Source organism: Pleurodeles waltl, chromosome 9 (genome assembly GCF_031143425.1).
Source record: "Pleurodeles waltl isolate 20211129_DDA chromosome 9, aPleWal1.hap1.20221129, whole genome shotgun sequence".
Classification (NCBI taxonomy): Eukaryota; Metazoa; Chordata; class Amphibia; order Caudata; family Salamandridae; genus Pleurodeles; species Pleurodeles waltl.
In genome coordinates this window covers 335,481,328-335,506,361 of record NC_090448.1, presented here as the reverse complement: position 1 = coordinate 335,506,361, position 25,034 = coordinate 335,481,328, and the positions used below count along the sequence as shown (strand labels likewise).

Sequence of the window (25,034 nt, the reverse complement as noted above, 5' to 3'; positions counted from 1 at the left end):
AAAAGCGCTCAGAACTTAATTCTATTTCAGGCGTTTGCCCTCTAAACTTCTTTCTCAAGAAAGACAAATTCAAGATGCCCCACTGGTCCAAGTTCTATCTGTCCTGGTTCCAGGTGAATAGATGGTGGTGTTGGATTTGCAGGGCAAAAATGAAGAGAATTGCCTCATAGAATTTGCATATGTGGGCAGGGGTCACTTCCGGAAATTGGGAACTACGACGGACCCAGGTTCAGTCTTCACAAAGACGATGTGGGAGTGGGTCATGCACCTCGTCCGATGATTTGGACGGGTGCAGAGAAGTTAAACAACTCTTGGACGACTTAGACTGTGACTTAACTAAAGACGTCCTGATAGCAACAATGACTGGTGTGAATGACACCGAGAGCAGTCCCGGGGCCTCCCCCTCACCCGGGACCTGGAGCAGCACAAACTCACTTGCTGAGCAGGCAGGAGCTTCCTGGCTCGCACACAGATGTCCTTTGAATGCATAGTCTTGCACTCTGAGCAGGCTTTGAAGTCATAGTCTGGCTCCAGGCACCAAAGGCACACCAAGAGGAGGGGGTCTGTGACATGCACCACAAGGTTTAAAAACTGTTGGTTTTTTTCGCTGGCCCAGTCCAGAAGTATGGGAAAATGGCATAAGGTGGCAATTTGAAGGCTTAGTCATATTCTTCCTTCTTTCCAGTTTCTTCCATTCTACTAACAATGGTACAAAGAGAACTAAATGAAGACTATTAATGATATGTCTGTCTTTTTTAATACTTCATAACGTTATAAAATTCAGAAGTCAGGGGTGAAAAATGATGTAGTAAATATTGCATAGTTGAGTTTTACATAGAGCATTTGTGCATTCTTGGTGCTAAGTACTTAGCTATCGGAAATTTCTTTGTGTGGACTTTTAGTATGATTGTCTTTCTTTTTGATCCAGATACAGCATTTGCAAAGAACAAAATCGATGGAAACTGGTATAATTTTGATGACAGCAGTGTATCACAGACTTCTGAAGAACAAATTGTGGTGAGTTCTGCTTTTATGAGCAAGAAAAATACGAGGAGCCACAAGAAACCCCAAATCATCAAATCGCTAAGGCAAAAACGAGGCGCCCATTTGAAGTTAATGTTTCACACAGTATTTCAGTATGATATGTTGTGTATTTGCATAGAGCATGACTCATCTGGGAGGGTATTCTGGCACTGAGCAGGAGCTGTATGGCTGGAGTCGGGGTGAGGCAAGAGTGCGGTTCTCTGTTTCTTGCAGAATTCAGTAAAGCTTTGATGTGTGCGTAAGAGGTTTAAAGAGTGGTCATTTGTTTGACTAGGAGCTGGTGGAGCTCTCTAAGCTGCATGGTGATGTGTGTGCTTGGTGAATGGTGGAGAGTGAGCCTGGCCAATGAGTTTTGTATGGTCAGGAGTTTTCTGGTCAGTTTGAGCATTGATTCTGGCAAGGAGTGCATTGCCGTAGTGCAGCTTGTTGGTGATGAGTGCTTGGGTGACTGTTCTGCACATTATGGTGGGGTACCATTTGAAGATCTGTTTGAGCATCTTGAGTGTGTGGAATCAGGAAATGGGGACTGCGTTCGCTTCTGATCATGGTGAGTTGGTTGTCAATTACTATTCCGAGATTGTTTGGGTAGGTTGCTGTAAGGGGTGCAGATATGAGTTCAGCAAGCCTCCAGGTGGAATCCCAGATGTCTTTGCCAAAGATTATTGCTTTTTTTCCTGTGTTGAGCTTCAGCTAGTTGGTTTTCATCCATCTGGCAACTGAAGAAATTGGTCATTATTTGGTGTCTAGTCAGAGAGGGAGAGAATGAGCTGGGTGTCTTCAGGGTAGGGTATAATGTTGATTTTGTGGGTGCAGAAGATACTGGTTAGTGGGGCCATGCAGGTGTTGAACAGTGTTGGGCTGAGTGTGGATCCACATATGAGGATGATGGCATCCAAGGTGAAAAGGGCTAGGCCAGCCAAATGGGTGCTGCCTGTCAGGAAGGAGAAAATCAAACAAAGTACAGGTCCTTGGATGCTGGATTTGTTTAGTTGTTGGATAAGGATTGAGTGGGAGACTGTGCCATCATCTGTGGAAAGGATAACTGCAGTACCATCTCTGTCCATGACCATGCAGTTGTCGTTCGTAGCAACATTGAGGATGGTCTCAATACTATGGTTGGGCCTGAATCCAAATTGAGTGGTATTGAGAAAGGTGGTTGTCATTGAGGTGGGTGGCTGTTTATCATCTTTTCCATGGTGGGCTTCATAGCATGTTAATAGGCTGGTAGTTGGCTAGCATGTTTGGGTCTGCTGATAGTTTCTTGAGGAGGGGGAGTACTGGTGCTTGCCTCCAGGCATCCGGGTAGGCTGCTGCGACGATTGAGACATTCAGGATCGCGATGAGGGCTGAGCTGGTAGGGCCCAATCCTTTGGTGAAGCTGTGGTAGGTGTAGGGGTTTGAGGATGCTCTAGCGTATACACTGGATGGTGGTTGTGGCTTGAGTGTTGATGTGGGCCAAGCGGTTAGTTGGTCTTCTGGGTGTTGGTTGAGAGGGTAGGAGAGCGCCAAGGACGCAATGGTCTAGTTGGGTCTGGAGGTTGTCAGATGCTGGTGATCTTGTTGCTGAACAATAGTGACTGCTGAGTTCAGAGGTCCTGATGGGGGGTTTTCCTAGTGGAGTTTGCTGCCACAGAATTCAAGGCGAAGATTTTCTTGGCACTGTTGGTAATGTGTTTGATGCGTTTGGTAGCTCTGATTTTCTGATGGTAGCATCTTAGGTTAGATTATTAGGTGCTCTTGTTGGTGTCATCCATCCGGCTTCAAAGTCATCACCCCGTTTGGTGGAGATGCAACTGGTGCTGGATTAGACCCAGGAATTGGCTTCTGGAACTAAGCTCCCTACTCCATATCCAGTACTTCCAGCCTTTGGCCCCAACACTGATAGTTTGTGGCATTTACCTAGGCAATCCTGGCCCTCTCCCACTCCATGCCGGCTCCTTCTGGTGAAACTGCAGACCCCATTAACCCCTTCGCTGCCAGGCCTTTTCCCCCTCCTGTGCCAGGCCTTTTTTTGCCTATTTGGAACAGTTCTCGCTTAGGCCCTCATAACTTTTTGTTCACATTAGCTACCCACGCCAAATTTGTGTTCTTTTTTTTCCCAACATCCTAGGGATTCTAGAAGTACCCAGACTTTGTGGGTTCCCCTGCAAAATACAGTGAAAATTTAGTTTTTTTTGTTTTTTTGTTTTTTATTTAAATGGTAAAAAAGGGCTGCATAAGAAGGCTTGTGTTTTTTCTCCCTGAAAATAGCATCAACAAAGGGTTTGCGGTGCTAAAATCACCAGCTTCCCAGCTTTCAGGAACTGGCAGACTTGAATCAGAAAACCCAATTTTTCAACACCATTTTGGCATTTTACTTGGACATACCCCATTTTTACTATTTTTTGTGCTTTCAGCCTCCTTCCAGACAGTGACAGAAATGGGTGTGAAACCAATACTGGATCCCAGAAATCTAAACCTTTCAGAAAAGTAGACAAAATTCTGAATTCAGCAATGGGAAATCTGTGTAGATCCTACAAGGGTTTCCTGCAGAAAATAACAACTGAAATAAAAAAAATATTGAAATTGAGGTGAAAAAACAGCCATTTTTCTCTACATTTTACTCTGTAACTTTTTCCTGCAATGTCAGATTTTTTAAAGCAATATACTGTTACGTGCACTGGACTCTTCTGGTTGCGGAGATATATAGGGCTTGTAGGTTCATCAAGAACCCTAGGCACCCAGAACCAATAAATGAGCTGCACCTTGCAGTGGGTTTTCATTCTAAACCGGGTATACAGCAATTCATTTGCTGAAATATAAAGAGTGAAAAATAGGTATCAAGAAAACCTTTGTATTTCCAAAATGGGCACAAGATAACGTATTGAGGAGCAGTGGTTATTTGCACATCACTGAATTCTGGGGTGCCCATACTAGCATGTGAATTAAAGGGCATTTCTCAAATAGACATCTTATTTACACACTGTCTTATATTTGGAAGGAAAAAATGTAGAGAAAGACAAGGGGCAATAACACTTGTAACACCTAGTCTCCCGATAAAAATGGTACCTCTCTTGTGTGGTTAGGCCTAGTGCCCGCGACAGGAAATGCCCTAAACACAACGTGGACACATCAAATTTTTCCACAGAAAACAGGTGTTTTTTGCAAAGTGCCTACCTGTAGATTTTGGCCTCTAGCTCAGCCGACACCTAGGGAAACCTACCAAACCTGTGCATTTTTGAAAACTAGAGACCTAGGGGAATTCAAGATGGGGTGACTTGTGGGGCTCTCACCAGGTTCTGTTACCCAGAATCCTTTGCAAACCTCAAAATTTGGCTAAAAAAACACCTTTTCCTCACATTTCGGTTGCAGAGAGTTCTGGAATATGAGAGGAGCCACAAATTTCCTTCCACCCAGCGTTCCCCCAAGTCTCCCGATAAAAATTGTACCTCACTTGTGTGGGTAGGGTAGTGCCTGCGACAGGAAATGCTCCAAAACACAAGGGGGGCACATCACATTTTTCTACAGAAAACAGAGGTGTTTTTTGCAAAGAGCCTACCTGTGGATTTTGGTCTAGCTCAGCCGGCACCTAGGGAAATCTACCAAAACTGTGCATTTTTGAAAACTAGAGACCAAGGGGAATGCAAGACAGGGTGACTTGTGGGGCTCTCACCAGGTTCTGTTACCCAGAATCCTTTGCAAACATCAAAATTTGGCTAAAAAAACACTTTTTCCTCACATTTCGGTGACAGAGCATTCTGGAATCTGAGAGGAGTCACAAATTTCCTTCCACCCAGCGTTCCCCCAAGTCTCCCGATAAAAATGGTACCTCACTTGTGTGGGTGGGCCAGGTGCCTGCAACAGAATAAGGCCAAAAACCTGTAGAGATAGAGGGGATAGCACTGCGAGTTGATAAGGACATATTCTTCTTTTATACATCTTTAGGCTGACTCTGCTTTGGGTACCCACACAAGTGAGGTGTCATTTTACTTGGGAGACTGAGGGGAACGCTGGGGAGTAGGAATTTTGTGCTGCAGCGGTGATCCTACTAAGAAAAGTCAGGAAAATATGTTTTTTTTAAGCAAATTGTGAGGTTGCAGAGGAGTCTGGGTAAGACAATGTTGGGGGATTCACGCAAGCCACACCTCCCTGGACTCCTTGGGGTGTCTAGTTTTAAAAAATGTCTGGGTTTGGTAGGTTTCCCTAGATAAAGGCCGCACCCACAACCAAAAACGTAGGTTCCCCCTCCCCCCAAACACAGGTAGTTTTGCAATATATCATTTTGATGTGTCCACTTACGTCCGTGATGTGCCAAACACAAAAATTGTGAAAAGAAATGCACTTAGGTTATGTGAAAAAGACCCCTCACCCACCAACCAAGTGGTGGCATGCTTCATCATCGGGGTCCCACCTGAGACACCTAGCGTGTCACAAGTGTGCTGCGACGCCTGATTACAGCGGAGCAGGTTTTGTCATTTGTACCACACATACTGGTTGGATTTGGCACAAGGGTGAGTGATGGTTCAGTAGCTTACATTTTATTAACAAGAGATTTCACAAAAGTGAAATGCACTGTTAATAACTGAAAGACCAAAATACTGAACCAATGACTCACAACTTGTGAGCTGTAAAGCTGCGTCAAGGCACCAACCGTTTTACAGTCCATTCACACACCTTTCATACATGATATGCACAGGACCATTCACGCTGCCAGCCACGGGCCCAGCACATTACAATACTCGCATCGACACACAGCGCCACTCAAGGGCCCATCACTTACATACGCCCACATACCTGATACAGCAGTCACACTAGCTGATGGGAGTGTGTGGACTGATGTTTGGCTTGCACCACTAGCCAAGCACCACCCACGCACACTGCCAGCCAAGCGCCACCCCACGCACACCGCCAGCCAAGCGCCACCCCACGCACACCGCCAGCCAAGCGCCACCCCGCGCACACCGCCAGCCAAGCGCCACCCCACGCACACCGCCAGCCAAGCGCCACCCCAAGCACACCGCCACCCCACGCACACTGACAGCCAAGCGCCACCCCACGCACACTGCCAGCCAAGCGCCACCCCACGCACACTGCCAGCCAAGCGCCACCCCACGCACACTGCCAGCCAAGCGCCACCCCACGCACACTGCCAGCCAAGCGCCACCCCACGCACACTGCCAGCCAAGCGCCACCCCACGCACACTGCCAGCCAAGCGCCACCCCACGCACACTGCCAGCCAAGCGCCACCCCACGCACACTGCCAGCCAAGCGCCACCCCACGCACACCGCCAGCCAAGCGCCACCCCACGCACACCGCCAGCCAAGCGCCACCCCACGCACACCGCCAGCCAAGCGCCACCCCAAGCACACCGCCAGCCAAGCGCCACCCCAAGCACACCGCCAGCCAAGCGCCACCCCACGCACACCGCCATCACTTTTTTCCCATTTATAAACAACAAAGAAACCACTAATTATAAAAACAAGTACAAAACTACAAACACAACAGCACTAACTAAATACATGACAGTAATGCCAACCACGAAACTGAACATACGAAAATATAAAATAGGCAGTTGACGGTATTTCCTCAAAAGTTTTCTTGGTGTGGTAATTTCGGAAACAGGCGGGCACACACAGTCCAGGCTTTGAAGGGCATTCGGGGCAGTACATCCGGCTCTCCCTCCGGATACCTCTTCTGGCACATACTCTACATTTCTTATTGGGTAAGTCTTTCTTGGGAGTGGGAGCAATGTGATCTGGAAAGTGGCGATCTTTCAATCTAGCCACATCCTCCACCACTGCTACTCTAGGAAATCTTGCCTGTTCCACCACAATAAGGCTCTCTATCACCGACTCCTAAAATTTAACAAATGTCATCCTTGATTCAGGTGAACAATCCTTGAACACAATAAAGGCATTAAAAGTTGCCAAATGAGGTAAATGTGGGGCCAACTTTTTATACCACGCGTAAGACTTACGCAGAGCAGTGTAACGTTCCAACCTCTGATCTACTCTATCAACACCACCCATGTGCCTATTGTAGTCCAAAATGCACGCAGGTTTGCACGCTTCCGCAACCTGGCCCCAAACAGTCACAGGGGAAGTACTCTCATCATGGATGGTAGATAGCATGAACACATCCCTCCTGTCTGAAAATTTCAAAGCTAGCAGCTCATTATTCCGCAAGGCACTGCACTGTCCCCTCTCACGTTCTTTACAGACAAGCTCCCTTGGATAGCCTTTCTGGTTAGAACGGATTGTGCCACAAGCAACAGTGTCCACTCTAAACAACTCCTTGAACAACTGCACTCCAGTGTAGAAATTATCTATGTACAAATGGGGACCTTTGTTAAACAGTCATCTACCAAGTTCCCACACAATTGTTTCACTAACTCCAAAAGTGGCCAGACAACCAGGAGAGTCAATACTGGAATCCCTACCAGTGTAGACCTGGAAATTATACACGTATCCTGTACTGCTTTCTGACAGCATATACAATTTAATCCCATACCATGCCCTCTTACTAGGAATGTACTGCTTACAAACTAAACGCCCCTTGAAAAGGACCAAAGACTCGTCCACACTACTCTCTTTGCCTGGAACATAGACCTCTGAAAACCGATCTACAAAATGATCAAGGACAGGCCTAATCTTAAAAAGAGAGTCACAATCAGGGTGATCTTGTGGCAAGGCTAAAGCATTGTCTACAAAATGCAGCATAAGAAGAAGCAAATAGCGATTACGAGTCATAGTTGCAGGAAATATAGCCATTGCCATCAAGGGACTAGCAGACCAATAAGAAGCCAGTGACTGCTTCCTTATCAACCCCATCAAAAAAGTCAAACCTAAAAACTTTCATCTCGTCAAGATATGTGGGAACCCACTGAGTAGCTCTAGACTGAGGCCTAAGTCTGGCAGCGTTGTCCCTCAAATATTGCTCCGCATACACATTAGTCTGCTCCACAATCTCTTCCAAAAATACATTGTCCATAAACAGGTGAAAGAAATTGACAGGCAAAAAGTTTTCTGTATTGACTCTACTCCCTGGGAGACCAGTAAATGCAGGTAACACTGGCTGCTCCATGTTTGGGGCAATCCATGTGTCAGGTCTTCTAATGGGAAGCCCTTCAGCCCCAGGCTGCTGCACTCTTTGCACATCAATGTCCTCCTCTAAAACAGGCCCTTCATCTGCACTAAGAGTGGCTTCTTCACCAGAAGAATCCTCTCGGACAGAAAACTCACTGCCAGAATCTCTCACTTCCTCCTCTGCCTCAGATGCAGAGTCAGTCTCGTAATCATGGTCTGAAGACGACTGAAAAAGCATGCCAACAACCTGCTGAGCGGTCACTCTGCGGCTGTCCATGATCCTCACTAACAACAAATGGATTGCCAACAACCACCAGCACTAAAATAAGTAATAAACAAAGTGTAGCTTTATCACAAAGAGTTATGTACTAAAAAACTATACCACTCACTTGCCTGAAAAAGCTGCTCACCAGCAACTGCTCTGCACAGACACAGCAATCACCAATGATACCCCACTAAAAAGAAAAAAAGAAAATTAGACATATGACAACACAAATATCATTGTGCCCAAATCTAAGGACAATTTCACACACATTACTACATTTAGTACACCACCTACAAACATGTCATTCATGCATGTCAACAATACTCCTTTGGAGTACATTGCTTTCACTTACCTAAAATATGCAACTATACAAACCGCAGGACAACTACTGCCAAAACCGCAAGGATCCACAGCAAAGGAAGCAAAAGCTTTGAACTAGAACAAAAAGAAGAAATAAACTGTTATAATCACAAATACAAATACTTCGCCAGTTGACAAACACCCCGCCACCAAGAACTTAGAAACTGTCCCTGGTGCCTAAGTGGCTTCTGCCCCCCTTGGGGGCAGATGGGCGGCAGAAGTGGCCAACAGCACTGTACCCTGTTTGGGGGGGGGGGGGTGACCCTTGCCAAAGGGGGCGAATAGGGGTGCCCCAGCACAAAAAAAAACTAAGGGGAGCAAAAAAAATTAAAATTCCCCTCATGTCTTGGTGGCTTCTGCCCTCTCGGGTGCAGATAGCCCTAAAAAAAATAGCCCGATCTGCCCCAAGGGGAGCAGAAATGGGCATCAGTAATGTGCCCCCCTTTAGGGAGCGGCGCTTGCAAAAGGGGCCGCTACCCCCCTACCCCCCCACTACCCACACAAAACACACACACAAGATCCCTGGTGCCTAAGTGGATTCTGCCTCCCTTGGGGGCAGTTGGGCCTAAAAAAAATAGGCGAATCTGCCCCCAAGGGGGGCAGAAATGGCCAACAGCTCTGTGCCCCCAGCACTAAACAAATAAAAGAGGAACAAAAAATAAAAACCCTGGCGTAGTGGTGGTTTCTGCCCTCCTTGGGGGCAGCTGGGCCTAAACAAAATAGGCCCATTAGCCCCCAAGGGGGACAGAAATAGCGAATACTAATTTTCCCCCCTTTGGGGGGCCGACCCTTGCCCAAGGGGTGCCCCCAAACACACACCACACAATCCCTGGCGCCTAGTGGGTTTCAACTCCCCCCCCCCCCCCCCCCCCCCGGGGACGAGATCGGCCAAAAACATGGCAGATCTAGCCCCAGGGTGGGCAGAAAAAGGATTATTTATGCCCCCAAGAGGAGCGACCCTTGCCCAAGGGGTTGCTCCTCAAAAAAATCATACACAAAATAAAATCCCTGGTGTATAGTGGCTTTCGACAACCCCTCCCCCCTGGGGCAGATGGGCTGAAAAAACGACCGATCTGCCCCCAGGGGGGCCTAAAAAGGATTATTTATGCCCCCAAGGGGAGCTACCCTTGCCCAAGGGGTCGCTCCCCCCAAAACATACAATCCCTGGTGTCCTAGTGGCTTTCGACCCTTCCCCCCTGGGGGCAGATCGGCCGAAAAAACTGTGATCTGCCCCTAGGGGGGGCCGAAATAGGCTAAAAAATAGCCCCCCATGGGAGCGACCCTTGCCCAAGGGGTCGCTCCCAAAAATAAATAGCAAAGAAATTCCCTGGTGTCTAGTGGCACCCTTTCCTTTCCCCTGTGTCTGTTTTCCCCCCCAGAACCCCCAAAAAGGGAAGGACTCACCTGTTTGAGATCCTTTCCCTCGACGCGCTAGAAGCAAATGGCTGTGAGCGTGCTGACGTCATCAGATTGCCGAGGGGGGGGTCGGGGGTGGAAGGGCAAGGCAATCCCCTTCCATCCACGACCGGGAGGTGTGGGTGGGGGGCCCACGGGGGGAGCACTAGTGCTCCCCCATAGGCCGGGTGCAGGAAGAGGTGATCTCGTCCCAGGCACACGGGAACCTCGTCCAGGGCACCCAGGGGGTTAAAAAGCAGCTGCATCCCTAGTTCCTGTTGGCCCTATGCAGCATATTCCTGGTGCTGTTGATTCTCAGCTGAAACTCTTCTGCCACCAAAGCATTTGCTGGTTGCCCTGTCACCCACATTGGATTTCAGTCAGATTTATTACAAAAGGTCACAAATATTCTGAAGATGGAGGTCATTTTCGCCCAATCCTAACACAAAGCATAGCTGTTGATAAAGGAAGTGTTCCCTTACATACCCATGCCTCCTTGTGATTATTTTTGCATGCATGGTGGATTTTTGGCCCGGATTCAAAAACAATTCAAATGCCCAAAATAGTTTACAATGACAGGGCAGACAATTTAATTCCTCCTAACTGCACAGAGAGTGTTGACTGTTACGTTCCGCAGAATTGCAGTGCTGGAAAACCTCCCTCGAGGTGAAACTAGAAGGTCTTTTGGGCCTTCCACTGAGGATGTTTTCTCGTTTCAATAGATGCTTCTTCCTGCAGATTCCTAACCTATTGAATTTCCCCAAGGTCAGACCGTGATCCAGAACTTTCATAGCTCTTGTGCCCCAGCAGGGGGCGCTAGGTCCATTTCTGCACTGAAGCGATGATGGTGACATCACTGAAGCCATATAGCACCAACTGTGGCACACTAAGGCCAGATCCTTTTTTTCTTGACTTTTGATAAGCATCCCAGAGCATTCTCACTCACTTTCTCTGATTAGCTTTTTTTTTTCTAATATACTTTCTCAACATAGTTAACATCATTATAGTTAACATTCAAGGGCAGTGCTTGGGATGTTGGAGCTGTTCTGGCTCCTAAACAGTTGGTCCTGTTTCCAGTGTCACCTAAGGTTTAGCCAGAATTCCCAGTGCTGTGAGCTGCTCCAGCATTCTTTATGCACATCATGATGGAGAAGTTTAGGCTTGCAGCGTACCCACTGAAGCAACTTTGGGCCTCATGGAACCTTTTAGGGCGCCGTTCGGATTTCGACAGATGGGTGCTCCAGCAAAACTGTTCCTCCCCTCTGTTCCACATGGAACATAACTGATTCTACCTGGGAGCTTCCTGGCACTGAGACATTTGCAGGTGGACTGCCCCTTGATGCTGTCTCTGGCCCTGCTGATACCAGCACCTATGGCAGCAATACTGACGCCCTCTGTCAAGCCTGAAGCCAAAACCAAAGTGTTGCTACGGAGAAACAGGAGGAAGGCCTAGAGTATTTTTCAAGAGACAGTATTCATGGAGAAGCAGTGGGGCAATTCACACCGGTGTTACTGGCAAATAGTATATAACCAATTTGGCTCAGACCCTGAACCACTTAAAATTCCTGAGCCAGTCGAGCATGATACTAGTGATAGTAGAAAGGCAACCTATCTCTTCCCATACTTATCATGCAACAGGGCAGGTTACTTAGCCTTTCAGCAGGGTAGCAGATTCAGTACCTCCCCAGAGATAAACAAGGACTGTCCTCATGTCTAGCCAGTCCTTTGGTGACTAAATCCATGCAGTGCTCAAAATGGCTGCCAGTGTTGTTGAATTTCCCCTCTCCTTGGTAGAATCCAAATCCAACATCTTAATTGAAATACTACAGCCTTCAGCCGGCAACTGAATGCTTATTGCCATTCAGTGAGGTGCTTTTGAATGCAGTGACACCTTCCCGTCTGCCTAATAAAAGCCTACACCTGCCCAGGACCAATTGATTGATTGACCGGTGCTACAGGCCTTTACCAGTAGATCCAGCATGTCTCTAGCTACCCTCCTCCAGAAAACATTGCTGTGCAAGCCTTCTCTGCAGAACAAAAAAGGGCTCCTTCCTGTTAGCCTGTTTGGACAGAGAATCAAAGAAACTGAAGGTTGCCTCACAGTCTCCCACTTTCTTCTCTTAATGCGGCTTGTTTGATGAAGAGGTGTAGAAAAGCACCCTTTTTGACATGGTTAGCCCCCACTTTCTGTCTGTTTATTGATGTGACTGTTAGTGCACTGGGTACCGGCTAAACAGGTTCCCAGTGCCAGATCTCTTTTCCTAAAGCTGCACAGTAGTTTTGCACAGTTGGCAAACTCTTTAGCTACCACTGTAAGTCCCTAGTAAATGGTACTCCTGATACCTAGGTCCTGGGGTACTAGGGAAGGTCTCTGTGAGCTGCAGCACCAATTGTACGACCCTCAGGGACCCTCTCACCTGACCCACACAGTGCTGCCATTGCAGACTGCATGTGTTAGTGCAGGCTAGGTTGAAAACATGCCAAAATCAAACAGGAGAGGTTGAAGCAGTATCTGGTTACCCCTTGGCCTCCAAACCAACAATCTTTTAATATCAACAGGACTGTAACCACTTAGCCCAATATCTACCATGGAGTCCCTGTCGTTTCTTTTAAGAGACCCTCACCAGCTTCTCCCCCCACCCCCCTCGAGTATGTTGCTTCTCTGGTGTTCTCATAGCTGATAGCATCATCATGGGGTTTCTTCTTTCCCCTAACCCAGGGAACAATTTCCACTCAAGTCAAGGAAACTGTTATGGATCATTGCATAGAAAATAGTGTAGTGACGGTAAAAAAGTGATCTATCACTCAGCCTCAATCCCACTTTACTCTGGCTGGGATAGGGTATACATAAAAACAGTTGTGATGTCAGGAACGAATTATGTGTCCTTCACATATATCAGGTCGACCTGTTTCAGCCCAATCTTGCCCAAAGGTGTCATAAGCTTTCTTCAGGAGCATGAAATCTGCGGATCCCAAAGTGCCCAGATATTCATATTACCTTCCAGGACTTCTCAATTTACTGCAATGACTTCACAAACTCCATACTTGAGATGCTCAAGTGCTCCTTATTTATTTAGTCATGATAGAAAATAGATGGTGAGAGTCTCTTAAAAGAAACTATAGTGGCTCCTTGGTGGATATTGTGTTAAGTGGTTTCAATCCTGTTGATATTAATAAATTGAAAACACAACCTGTCACACACCTGTGTGTACCAGGTCCCCTTTCACTGCCTGTGCCAGGTGTAAGTCACCCCTAAGGCAGGGTGTATCAAGGCACATGTGAAGGCATAATATGCATGAGCAGATATGTCCTGCTGTGGCTCTTTCGATTCTGAGACTTAGTGATTTCACAGGGAATCCATTTTAAATACATGTTCTGGACACTGGTCATTACGAGTTCTCTAGCTACGTGATGTCTTCTCTGATCCTGGGATGTTTGATATCAAACATCTCAGAAAAAGAAACCCTCACTGACCCCAGTAATGGATTTATTAAAAAATGCACTCTGAGGGCATCTTAGAAGTTCACCCTAAAAACCTACCAGCTACTAGTGTGCTGACTGACTGGTTCTGACCAGTTCAGCCACCTCAGACATGTTTCTGGCACCCCAAGGTGAGAGTCGGAATTCTTGAGGCCCTGAGACAAAGGCCAGCTCTGGGCAGAGTTGTGACCTCCTCTCCTAGGCCGGATGGACATTCCTGAGTGGGGAGCTTCAAAGGCCTTGTTGCCTTTGTAATGCAAACTAGGTCTCTCCAGATTGTGGAGATGAGCAACCCCCCTTGTCTTGACCCCACTTTCAGGGGCAGCACATGCTGGAAAATTAGTTAAATTAGGAATGCCCACTTTATGCCAGTCCCACCCATAAGGTAGACGAGCTGAAGAGGATGCTACTTTTTAAATTCCTCCATCATGTTGGGAAGGAATTAGGCCCCTAGGGTTAGGGATATGTCCCTTCCCAGCAGAAGTAGTTATAAGAAGGGTGTAGTCACTGTCGAGGTGGTCAGCCCATTGGCTACCATCTGGCACTCCCTGTAACGCCCCTAAATGTAATATTTAGGTGGCACCCCTGAACCCTAGAACTCCGATTTCGGCAACCTAAGAAGTCCCGGACAAAGAAGAGTTTCACCCACATTAAAGGAAAAGAAGCAGCAGCTGACCTGGACCCAGCCCCTCTGGCCTGCCTGCTGACCTTGCAGGATCCTGCACAAGAAGCCAACTCTTCCTGCCTTCAAAAAAAGACTCAAGTCTGCTGTGGACTTAGCCAGCAACAAGAAACTCCAAAGAAAAGACTCTGCAGCTGCTGGACCTGGAACCTGACACCAGAAGTGACAACTGCACCTGATGTCCACGACCTGAGGTGAAGCCAACCGATTGTGCCAACTCAGGTCCCCAGCTGCCCAGAGACCTGAGTCTAGTACGGTCTCACCCATCTCGGACTCTCCAGAGACGCCTGCTGCCTCTGAGCTTAGGCCCCCTCTCCCAGAGGCTTGTGGAGAGAGAAAATCCGACATCTCTAGCAACCACTATGCTGTGACCCCTGACCCCAGCTAAGGTGGCTTATTGGTGCCAACAACATTCCCGGCACCTAAGAGCACACGTCCACCCTGGGTCCACCCTTGCAGGACTCCCCCCCCCCCCCCCCCCACAACACCTGCAGCCATAACACATAGGACCCCCTGACCTTGAGTGCTCCTGGATGAGAAAAGCCAACACCTAAAGACACCCCTGCATCCGTCACCCCTAGGCACAAGAAAAGAGGACCAAAGGTGCACCTATATCCTCGAGCACACCAAGTCTACTACCTACCTGTGTGTGGTCCTCGACTGGCTTTCCAGTCAGAGGCTGCAGCCTGTTTGTCACATAGGAAACCATTGGGCACCCAATGCCTTACTGCGTCTCTACACCCGGCCGCCCCTGTGTTTGCTGAACATTGTTTTTCCTCCATAGGATAACATTGAGAGAACTCTCAAATTGCACTGTCTATTTTCGAAACTGCAAAGTCCTTATGTTTAGAAGTTGTAAGGAAATGCCTCCTTGGCATGGTTACCCCCTAACTTTTTGCCTTTGCTGATGCTAAGTTATGATTTGAAAGTGTGCTTGGGACCCTGCTAATCAGGCCCCAGCACCAATGTCCTTTCCCTAAACTGTACCTTTGTCTCCACAATTGGCACAACCCTGGCACTCAGGTAAGTCCCTTGTAACTGCTACCCCTGGTACCAAGGGCCCTGATGCCAGGGAAGGTCTCTAAGGGCTGCAGCATGTCTTATGCCACCCTGGGGACCCCTCACCCAGCACATGCACACTGCCTCACAGCTTGTGTGTGCTGGTGGGGAGAAAATGACTAATTCGACATGGCACTCCCCTCAGAGTGCCATGCCAACCTCACACTGCCTGTGGCGTAGGTAAGTCACCCCTCCAGCAGGCCTTACAGCCCTAAGTAAGGCAGGGTGCACTATACCACAGGTGAGGGCATATGTGCATGAGCACTATGCCCCTACAGTGTCTAAGCAAAACCTTAGACATTGTAAGTGCAGGGTAGCCATAAGAGTATATGGTCTGGGAGTTTGTCAAATACGAACTCCACAATTCCATAATGGCTATACTGAAAACTGGGAAGTTTGGTATCAAACCTCTCGGCACAATAAATGCACACTGATGTCAGTGTGCAATTTATTGTAACATACACCCAGAGGGCATCTTAGAGATGCCCCCTGAATACCTACCCGCCTTCTAGTGTAGGCTGACCAGTTTCTGCCGGCCTGCCACACACCAGACATGTTGCTGGCCACATGGGGAGAGTGCCTTCGTCACTCTGTGGCCAGGAACAAAGCCTGTACTGGGTGGAGGTGCTTCTCACCGCCTCCTGCAGGAACTGTAACACGTGGTTGTGAGCCTCAAAGGCTCACCCCTTTTGTTACAGTGCCCCAGGGCACTCCAGCTAGTGGAGATGCCCGCCTCCCCCGGACACAGCCCCCACTTTTGGCGGCAAGTCCGGAGGAGATAATGAGGAAAACAGGGAGGAGGCACAGAGAGGGTGTAGCCACCCTCAAGGACAGTAGCCATTGGCTACTGCCCCCCGGACATAAACAAACCTCTAAATTGAGTATTTAGGAGTGACTCTGAACCCAGGATATCAATTTCTGCAACCTGAAACATGGACGACTGCTAACCTGAAAGCCCCGCAGAGATGATGGAGACGACAACTGACTTGGCCCCAGCCCTACCGGCCTGTCTCGAGACTCAGAGAACCTGCACAGCGACGCATCCAGTGGGACCAGCCACCACTGAGGACTCAGAGGATTGACCTGCACCCAAAGGACCAAGAAACTCCTGTGGACAGCGGCTCTGTCTAAAACTGCAACAAAGAAACCATCTTTAAAGAGACTCCAGCCTCACTCCAGAGGCGTGAGTCTCCACACTCTGCACTCAAAGCCCCCGGCTCATGTCCAGAAGAACCAACACCACAGAGAGGACCCCCAGACGACTCCAATGATGTGGATACCCTGAGACGACCTCCCTGCACCCCCACAGCGACGCCTGCAGAGAGGATACAGAGGCTTCCCCTGACCGCGACTGCCCGGTACAAAGGAACCCAAAGCTTGGAAGAAGCAGTGCACCCGCAGCCCCCAGGCCAGAGAGGAACCAAGTACCGGTGCAGGAGTGACCAGCAGGTGGCCCTCATCCTAGCCCAGTTGGTGGCTGGCCCGGGAAGCCCCCCTGTGCCCTGCTTGCATCGCCCAACCCCCCGGGTCTCTCCATTGATTCCGATCTACAACCCGACACCTACTTTGCAGACTGCATCTGGCCGCCCCTGTGCCGCTGGGGGTGTATTTTGTGTGCCTGTTTGGGACCCCCTCACTAACCTCCTCCTCCACCCCCCCCCACCCCAACAGTGCTGTACGTAGGTACTTACCTGCTAGCAGATTGGAACCGGAGCACCCCTGTTCTCCATAGGCGCCTATGCTATTTGGCTCCCACTTTGACCTCTGCCCTGTGTTGCTGGTGCTAGGTGTTTGGGGTTGACTTGAACCCCCAACGGTGGGCTGCCTATGCCCAGGAGGCTGAACTTGTAAGTGCTTTACTTACCTGAGAAACTAACCAATACTTAATTCTCCCAGGAACTGTTGATTTTTGCACTGTGTCCACTTTTAAAATAGCTATTTGCCATTTTTGCCAAAACTGTGTACATTACTGTTTTAATTCAAAGTGCTATATGTTCTAGATTGTCTCAGAGGTGTTAACATCATCGCTGGCAGTTTTTTTCTTAGGTCAAGTGTTGTTTTAATACCTAGTGGCTATTGTTGTCTTCGCCATATTTCTGTTAAAGCATTGTTCAATGTTTTCTCCATCATAGATGGGTTCTTGGATTTCCGTCCTTTATCTGTGCTTTCACAGAGCAGGTTTGGCTGAAATAATGGCCTTCTATGGCAAAAAGCTGTTGCTCAGAAGCATTGCCTGTTGACTCTGGGTCCCCAAGTCCTGTCCGAACGTGGGTTCAATCCCACCTTGGGAGCAAGTAGATTTTATGTTCATATTGTCTGTTGTCTTTCAACACATTGTTTGTCCCACTGCCATAGCAACATTTTCACATGCTTTTCAATGCCTTTATGACTTAATTTGCTTATGGTCCTTCCCACAGTTCTTATAGTGTGGCGTATGTCCTTATTCACCTAAATTCCTGCGAGTGCCTGCTTTCTTTTCTCTTTTTCTAAACCTGCTTGTTCTAGTCTGACTTTTAGTAGGGTCATTCGTGATCTTCATTAAAATTTACTATGCTTTGACAAAGAAGCAACACCCTAGGGCTTTGGTGCTCATTCTTCCAGAGCCAGATCTGTGACCACTGCATTAGAATGTAGAGTTCCGGTCCTGGATTCTGTTGGGCGGAAATTTGGGTTCCCTGCACATGTTTCCCTCATATTACCATTTGGGCAATCTGATAGAGACTTCTAGCTGCAGATTCTTTACCTTTAGAATTTCCAGGCGTCCGCTTGGAGTCCAGAACTTTTGCTGAGCAATACCCCTGCATGTGCCGTCGGGTGGCATCGTTCGGATCCGCCTGGCATTGTCAGTGTCATTGGAATAGTCTGTGATGTCACGGTTGCCTACAAAGGCACCACCCAGGCACGCGTACGACAGTACTTTTCCACAAACGTTCACGCCAGAAGCGCAGAGCAGTGGGGAAGGAACAACAGTTTTGTCTATGCGAAAAACTAGGGCTCAGAAAGGGGCAATCCTTAACCCTAGTATATAAGTCCGCAGAGCGAGGATGCATGGGTGGGAGTAGGGAATCTGCAGCTAGATAGTTTAATGCAATACCGAAGGTAAGTAACTTGTTCATCTGATAGAAACTTCTAGCTGCAGATTCTTTACTTTTAGAATAGATACCCAAGCCATAACCTCCTGGTGGTGGGCTGTGGACAAATTCATATGAAACTTAAGTCTTGCAGGTCAGAATGGGAAAAGTACCCATCTCCGCAGACCTGAATGTCCAGGTAGTAGTGTTTGGCAGTCGTGTGCAGAGACACCCACGTTGCAGCATGACAGATGTCTAGGACTGGTACACCTCTGGTAAGAAATCTGTGGCTAGATGTCTCTATCAGATGAACAAGTTACTTACCTTTAGTAACTCCTTATCTGGTAGAGACAGGATCTAGCTGCAGATTACTTACTGATCCCCCCCGTCTGCGGACAGATTTCTAGGGCTAAGGATACTCCCTTCCAGGGCCCTGCTTTGAACATTTGACGTGGTAAGTTTTGACTGATGTCCACGCCCCAAGGTGCCAGCTTGGAAAGGTGACTGCAATACCACTTCCTGTGCAGGTGATGCCAACAGCATCATGCAACTCCATTTCTTGCCATTAAGATTCCTTCATTGGAAGGTTGTAATTAACTGACACAGATGTCTCTTTTTTGTCACACCTTGTCCATAGGCAGTTTCTGTAAGTGGCTCTGCGTTTTTGGCAAGGGAAACTGTCACGGGAGAAACTGACAGTGTGTTGGAGAGGGGATTATATGGACTCCGTCTACTTCACATCTGTTGGACAACGATGCTATGGAGTCGCACGACGCTCTCTTCTGACACGCAGAGGTACTGCCGGAAAAAAAGTCTCCAAAGGAATACGGACTCTGCTTCAACCTGTTGGATCACTAAGTGATCTGGTTGGTATTGAAGGCCTTTCTTCCTTTGATCAGGGTAAAGCTGGTTCAAGTATTGACGGACAACAACACTGCCATGTGGTACTGCAACAAACAGGACGGGTTGGATCGTGGACCCTTTGTCACAAGGGAGTGTGCCTCTTGACATGGCTAGAACAGCTGGCATATTCCTGGTGGTTCAACACCTGGCATGTTCTCTGAACACCAGGGCTGACAGACTGAACCGTGTATACCTAGCGGATCACCAATGGCATCTTCGTCCAGAGGTGGCACATGGTCTCTTCCAAGGATGTTGAGAGCCTTGTGGTTAGATCATTTCGCCACCTGTGAGAACCCACAATTTTAGCAGTTTTGTGTGCTGGAGTTTCTGAGGCAGCTCTTGCTTGGAGACCCTTCTTGTCTGGAGTGGAGCTGTGGCACCCAGTACACCTTATTGTCAATACCATTACTGTCCGGAGTTCTCAAGAAGATCAGGAACGATCGGGCCAAAGTTATTCTTGTGGTTCCGGATTGGGCAGTCGGGTATCCCGAGCTGTTGAGTATAAGCATTGATACTCTAATCAGGTTGCCTCTTCAGGAGGATCTTCTGTCGCTGCTGCAGGGCAGGTTTCTGCACCCAAACCTGAAAATACTGTCTTCATGCATGGAGATCGAGCGCCGACAGTTGACAGCTTTCAACCTTCTTCTTGAAGTCGGCAATGTTACCTTGGCAGCCAAGCATCCCTCCACCAAAATGGTATATGCCTGCCATTGGAGCAGGTTCTTGGCATGGTGTACAGACAGACAAGTTTGACCCTCCTTCCCATGTTCTATTGTTGATTCTTACATTGGCTCAGCAGGGCCTTGCTTTCGGCACGTTAAAAGGCTGTCTTTTTTGCCACCCCAGCATTTCTGCGGTTGCCAGATCAGCTACCCTTGTTCTAGTCCTCTATTGTATATAGGTTTTTGAAAGTTCTCCATCACAGGTTCTCACCTGCACCCTCCATTATGCCACAGTGTGACCTTAATTTAGCCCTCACATTTCCAATCTGTGCTTCTTTTGAGCCTCTGTATAACTGCCCACTCAGGCACCTCACAGTAAAAACGGCCTTCAAGGTGGCAATAGCATCCACCCTGAGGGTCGGTGAGCTACAAGCACTATCCGGCTCATCCTTCGTACGTTACTATCTACCCAGACAAACTGGTTCTTCACAATAAAGAATCCTTCTTATGGAAGGTGGTAACTCAGTTTCATGTGGGCCAGTTCATGACTCTGCCTACCTTCTATGCTCCGCCTTATCCCTCTAAAGAAGTGGAGAGAATCCATTGGGTGGACCTAAAAAGAGCATTGTTGCTCTTCCTTGACTACACAAGAGAGTCCCAGGTGGATGATCAACTCTTCTTGGGGGTAAGTCAGAGCCAAGAAAGGGGGGGGGGGGTTGCAGTGTTGGACCATCTTACAATGGATAATGCGCTGCATCAAGATTTGCTATGCATTAGCCAAAAGGCAACCTCCTGAAGGTATGCTGGCTCATTCTACCAGAGCCAAGGCTGCAACAGCTAGGTTAGCTTGTGGAGTTCCTGTTCTGGATATCTGTCAGGCAGCAATGTGGGTTTCATTGCACACGTTTATGAAGCATTACTGTCTAGATAGTCGGGTCAGGCATGATGGTCACTTTACCTGCTCGGTCCTACAGGACTTTCTAGTATAATCCCTACCACAGTCCCACCTCTGGGAAAGTATTGCTTGGAATCCGCTGCTGAAACTCTCTGTCAGATGAACAAACATGGTACTTACCTTCAGTAACCTCATATCTGGTAAAAACGCTATCTAGCCGCAGATTCCTTGCAAACTCACACATCCGCCACACTCTGCTGACGGATTTGAGAATTAAGGGTGGTTTTCCATTTTTAGGGCCCTTGTTAACACACCAGTGGTCAGTGTTCTTCGCGGCTCCATGCTTCTGATATGGAAAGTCGTGAAAAGAAACAGATGTCAGCGCACTAGGGTGACGCCTATATAGGCACTGCGCACATCACTTTCGATGCTGACAACCCCACACAGAGTTGAATGAAGCCACCTACCAGCACGCAGGTGTACTGCTCACGAAAAATTTCCTGATCCTGTCTGACGCTGAGGGCTATTCCAAGGTAAGGAATCTGTGGCTAGATAGTCTCTACAAGATAAGATGTTACAGAGGGTAAGTAACTTGTTAATCTTTACCTTCCCATTTATTGTGCTAATTGTATAGTTGGATGTAATACAAAGACATTTAAAGTTCCTCTCACTTATTTTTTAAGGATTTGTTTTTTTAAATAATGCTTCAAGCCACGCTTATAAGGTTTCTACGATCAGTAAATAAGAGATGCTACTAAATGGTGTAACCACATCTTGTCACTTTTATTAGTTTGCTTTTAGAGTCACTAATATCCTTTCAGGTGATTGTCCCGAGCCGGAGACAGTGCAGTTTAAGAATCAATGGAAATAATTATGCTTAAAACTTAAGAGAAGTGAGTGGCAGAACAAGCATTCTTTCCTACAGGGAAATACAGATTGTGTAAACGTCTCCATGGTCTTTGGGTTAAAATTCTCGAAGAGATGATTTACCCTTTGTTAAAAAAGATGAAAATATCATATTTATTTTAAAAATGTTGGAAATTTATTTTTCTACTGTGGCTCCTTCTCATGTATGGAGGAAAAAAGGTTGATGACACTACTCTGAGACGGGTCTAATGGCCTTTCAACATGTGTTTCCTAGAACTATTGATAACTACCTACTGAGGTGATTTGAGTAGTGGTTGTGCTTTGATACTCGTCATTTCCATGCTCTTAGTAATTTGTACATAACTCAAAATCTTTAAAAAAAAAATTAAAAATAACTAAATACAAATTCGCTAAAAATGCAGATGCCCACTTTCACATTACTCTCTCAATTTTTCAGACAAAAGCGGCCTATGTCCTGTTTTACCAGCGACGGAATACCGACATTTCCAAGTCCTCTTCCGCCCCTGCATCACTTGGAAAGGCTGTGGATGAAACAGACGAAGCGTGCTCCAGTCGGGTACATTTTGGAGAAGAGTGCGACTCTATGGACACCAACTGATCTTGCCACGTTCGGTTTAGCCACTCAGCTCCGTGTATCTGAAGGACACAAACTGCAAGGCTGGAAAGCGATGACTGGAACTTCTGCCTAATGTTTGTCTTTACTGCTGCAAGATGAACATAAAAGAATGTCTTTAGTTCATGATCTATTTTCACAAGATGGAATAGAAATTAAAGCTGAAGCGAAGAAAGAAAATCAGTCCACCAAGATGTGTCCCGTTTTATTACAAACAATTTAAGAAGCCAAATAAGTACATTTTTGAAGATTTAAGATGTGAGAGGGAAGTTACTGGCTATTTCGGTGTTTTCTGCATGCTGGAGCTCCCCATCAGAAACACAACTCTGTATGCTAGCACATACACAAATGTTTACACTTCTGCCAAAGATGGAAGTGAAAAATGGTTTCCACAAGCTGATCATATAGTGGGCTTTTGGCTGCACTGGGTTCGTAGGAGGGGTTTGGTACAGCACTCACCATCTGGCACTCATTATCATATCTCGTCACTAATGATGCAACCATTCTCCGATTTCAAACTTAAATTTCAGCAATAGAACATCAGCAACCATGGAACATAAGTGCGAGCGGTGAGGACTTTGAGATCTCAAGCAACTAGTGCGGACTTCCCGAGGTATCGCCGTCAATCATTTGGTACATTCGTGAGTGAACTGTAGTGTGCCGTGCAGTCGCTCTAGAAGAAAAATCAATACTTGTGGATTTGTTAATTTCTTCAATAAGTTATTTTGGTTTGCAGGGCCTAAATCTTAAGTGGTATCGCAGAGTGTAAGAAGGTATCACATTAAAAGTTTACCTTGACAGACTAGCACAGTGGTGAATGTCCCTCAGTACACATTTAGTGTATTCCTTTGTTTAGGCATAAGGCCAAGAATATGTGGAAGGATCTTTAACACAAAATAATATGCCCGAAAAAATACACCTCTGGTACATATAAATAAGAAGTACATAAAAAGCAACAATAGAAGAATTTGTGCATAGAAAATTCTACTTAGCTGCCCATTTTGATCATATGCAAGTGTTTCACTGTAAACTGCCCAACAAGAGAGCCATGTACTGATTGTAAAACCTCTCTCCACTTCAAAACCTGTTATTTTTGGCCGCAGCCTGAAAAACAAAACTCGCCGATTATTTCCTTTCAAATTATGTATTGTTTTGTAATGCAAAATGACATTATTTGATTAACATATAGCAGTTTCATTCAGCAGATAAAATGGAAATCTTCTTAAGATAACGTTGTTTGCACAACTGTTGCCAAAGTTGTCCATTTGTCAGATGTTGCCTTTTTATTTCATGACAGTCATTGTGTTTATCTGGTACAAATTACAACCATCATCTATAGTCTGGAGTTAACATCTAATATTCCTCTGTTGAAACCTATCCCACACTTGGGTTGGGGCTGACGGAAACCTTTAAATGTCTGAGCTGCTCCTTGAGCATCCATCTGTCTCCCTTGTATACAAGTCAAAAGTTGCCCAGTGGATCAATGACTATTGAGACACCCTGCAACGATTTTCCTCAGACAGGTAGTGTGTGACGTGCCAACTTCACTTCATTTTAGTTACTGTACTCCTATAAAACTTCTGTACTTACCAGCAATCTTGGCTTGTAAGGGTATGCTAATAGTGGGGTATCTTTAAAGATGTCACTCATCAAAATCAGGTATTCTTTCTTTTTTTTTTTTTTTTTTTTTTTTTTTTTTGCCTGGGCCTGATTTACATTGGGTGGTAACAGGTAGCGTCATCACTGTTGTGCTAATTTAACTTCAATTCCTCATCTTTCCTTTTAGGTTGAGGAGGTGATGGTATGAATTACATTTTCTTTTAACATAGCACTAGCAGCAATTCCCATTTCACAAAAAATAAGACTGCCTGCGTGTGATGGAAGGGAATTATTGTTTAAAGAAAGATACATTTTTAACTATTTGAGTTGGTTTAGTTGTTTAGGGGTGGGCGGAGGGTTGATATGCTCTGGCATTAGAAGATTCTTCCACTTCTTAATAAAATGTTTATTACAGGGCCAACATGTTAGCTTCTTTTCTCATCCAAATTATCCAAAATCTACCTCTTGGTAGTTGATGATATGAGGGGGAAAAAAGTACTTTGGTCTTCTTTCCGTGTTCCAACTGACTGTAATTAACCCCCAAGAGCAAACCCAGAAGTCAACTGAAGAGTTTACACGGCCTTTAGTATAAGATTTTCAGTCAGTCCTTTGTTGATTACACAAATAGTAGTTCTTGGCCAGATATTGGTAATAACCTCATCACTGAGCAGTTTTGAGCCAGAAGCAAACCAGTAGAAAAGTAGTCTTCACATAAATTTGTTGAACTATCGAAAAACATTGGGCTCTCCATGAACTACTTTATGCCCAGATAGAGAAGTTAAGCTGCACTGATGACAGAAAATAAAATGTGTAACACATTCTCAGCCCTTTCCCTCAACAAGCAAGGGTGGAATGCGTTCTACTTTGTGAAAAGGGTCCAGAATGAGCTGGTTGTTAACTCTTTCTTTGCTAATAGCCAGATTACCCAGTAAAAGGTCCGATAGAACTGAGTTTTACATTAAGCACCTTTTAAGTACTTGTTCAACAATTGAATGAACCAAAACAATTCAGTGTGATGTAAATGAGCATCGAATACCCTTCGTACTGGTCAA

At 46.6% G+C, this 25,034-nt stretch overlaps 1 protein-coding gene across 1 annotated transcript in view; it reads left to right on the top strand.

Annotated features, from left to right (window-relative positions):
* The window catches only part of USP4 (ubiquitin specific peptidase 4), a 789,752-nt gene extending 767,186 nt beyond the window's left edge, over nt 1-22,566 (top strand). Inside the window, exons 21-22 of the mRNA XM_069206879.1 lie at nt 929-1,017; nt 22,207-22,566. Coding sequence (XP_069062980.1) covers nt 929-1,017; nt 22,207-22,368 — 251 coding nt within the window. The 3' untranslated portion in view covers nt 22,369-22,566. The remainder of the gene's footprint in view (nt 1-928; nt 1,018-22,206) is intronic.
* Nucleotides 22,567-25,034: the final 2,468 nt, after the last annotated feature.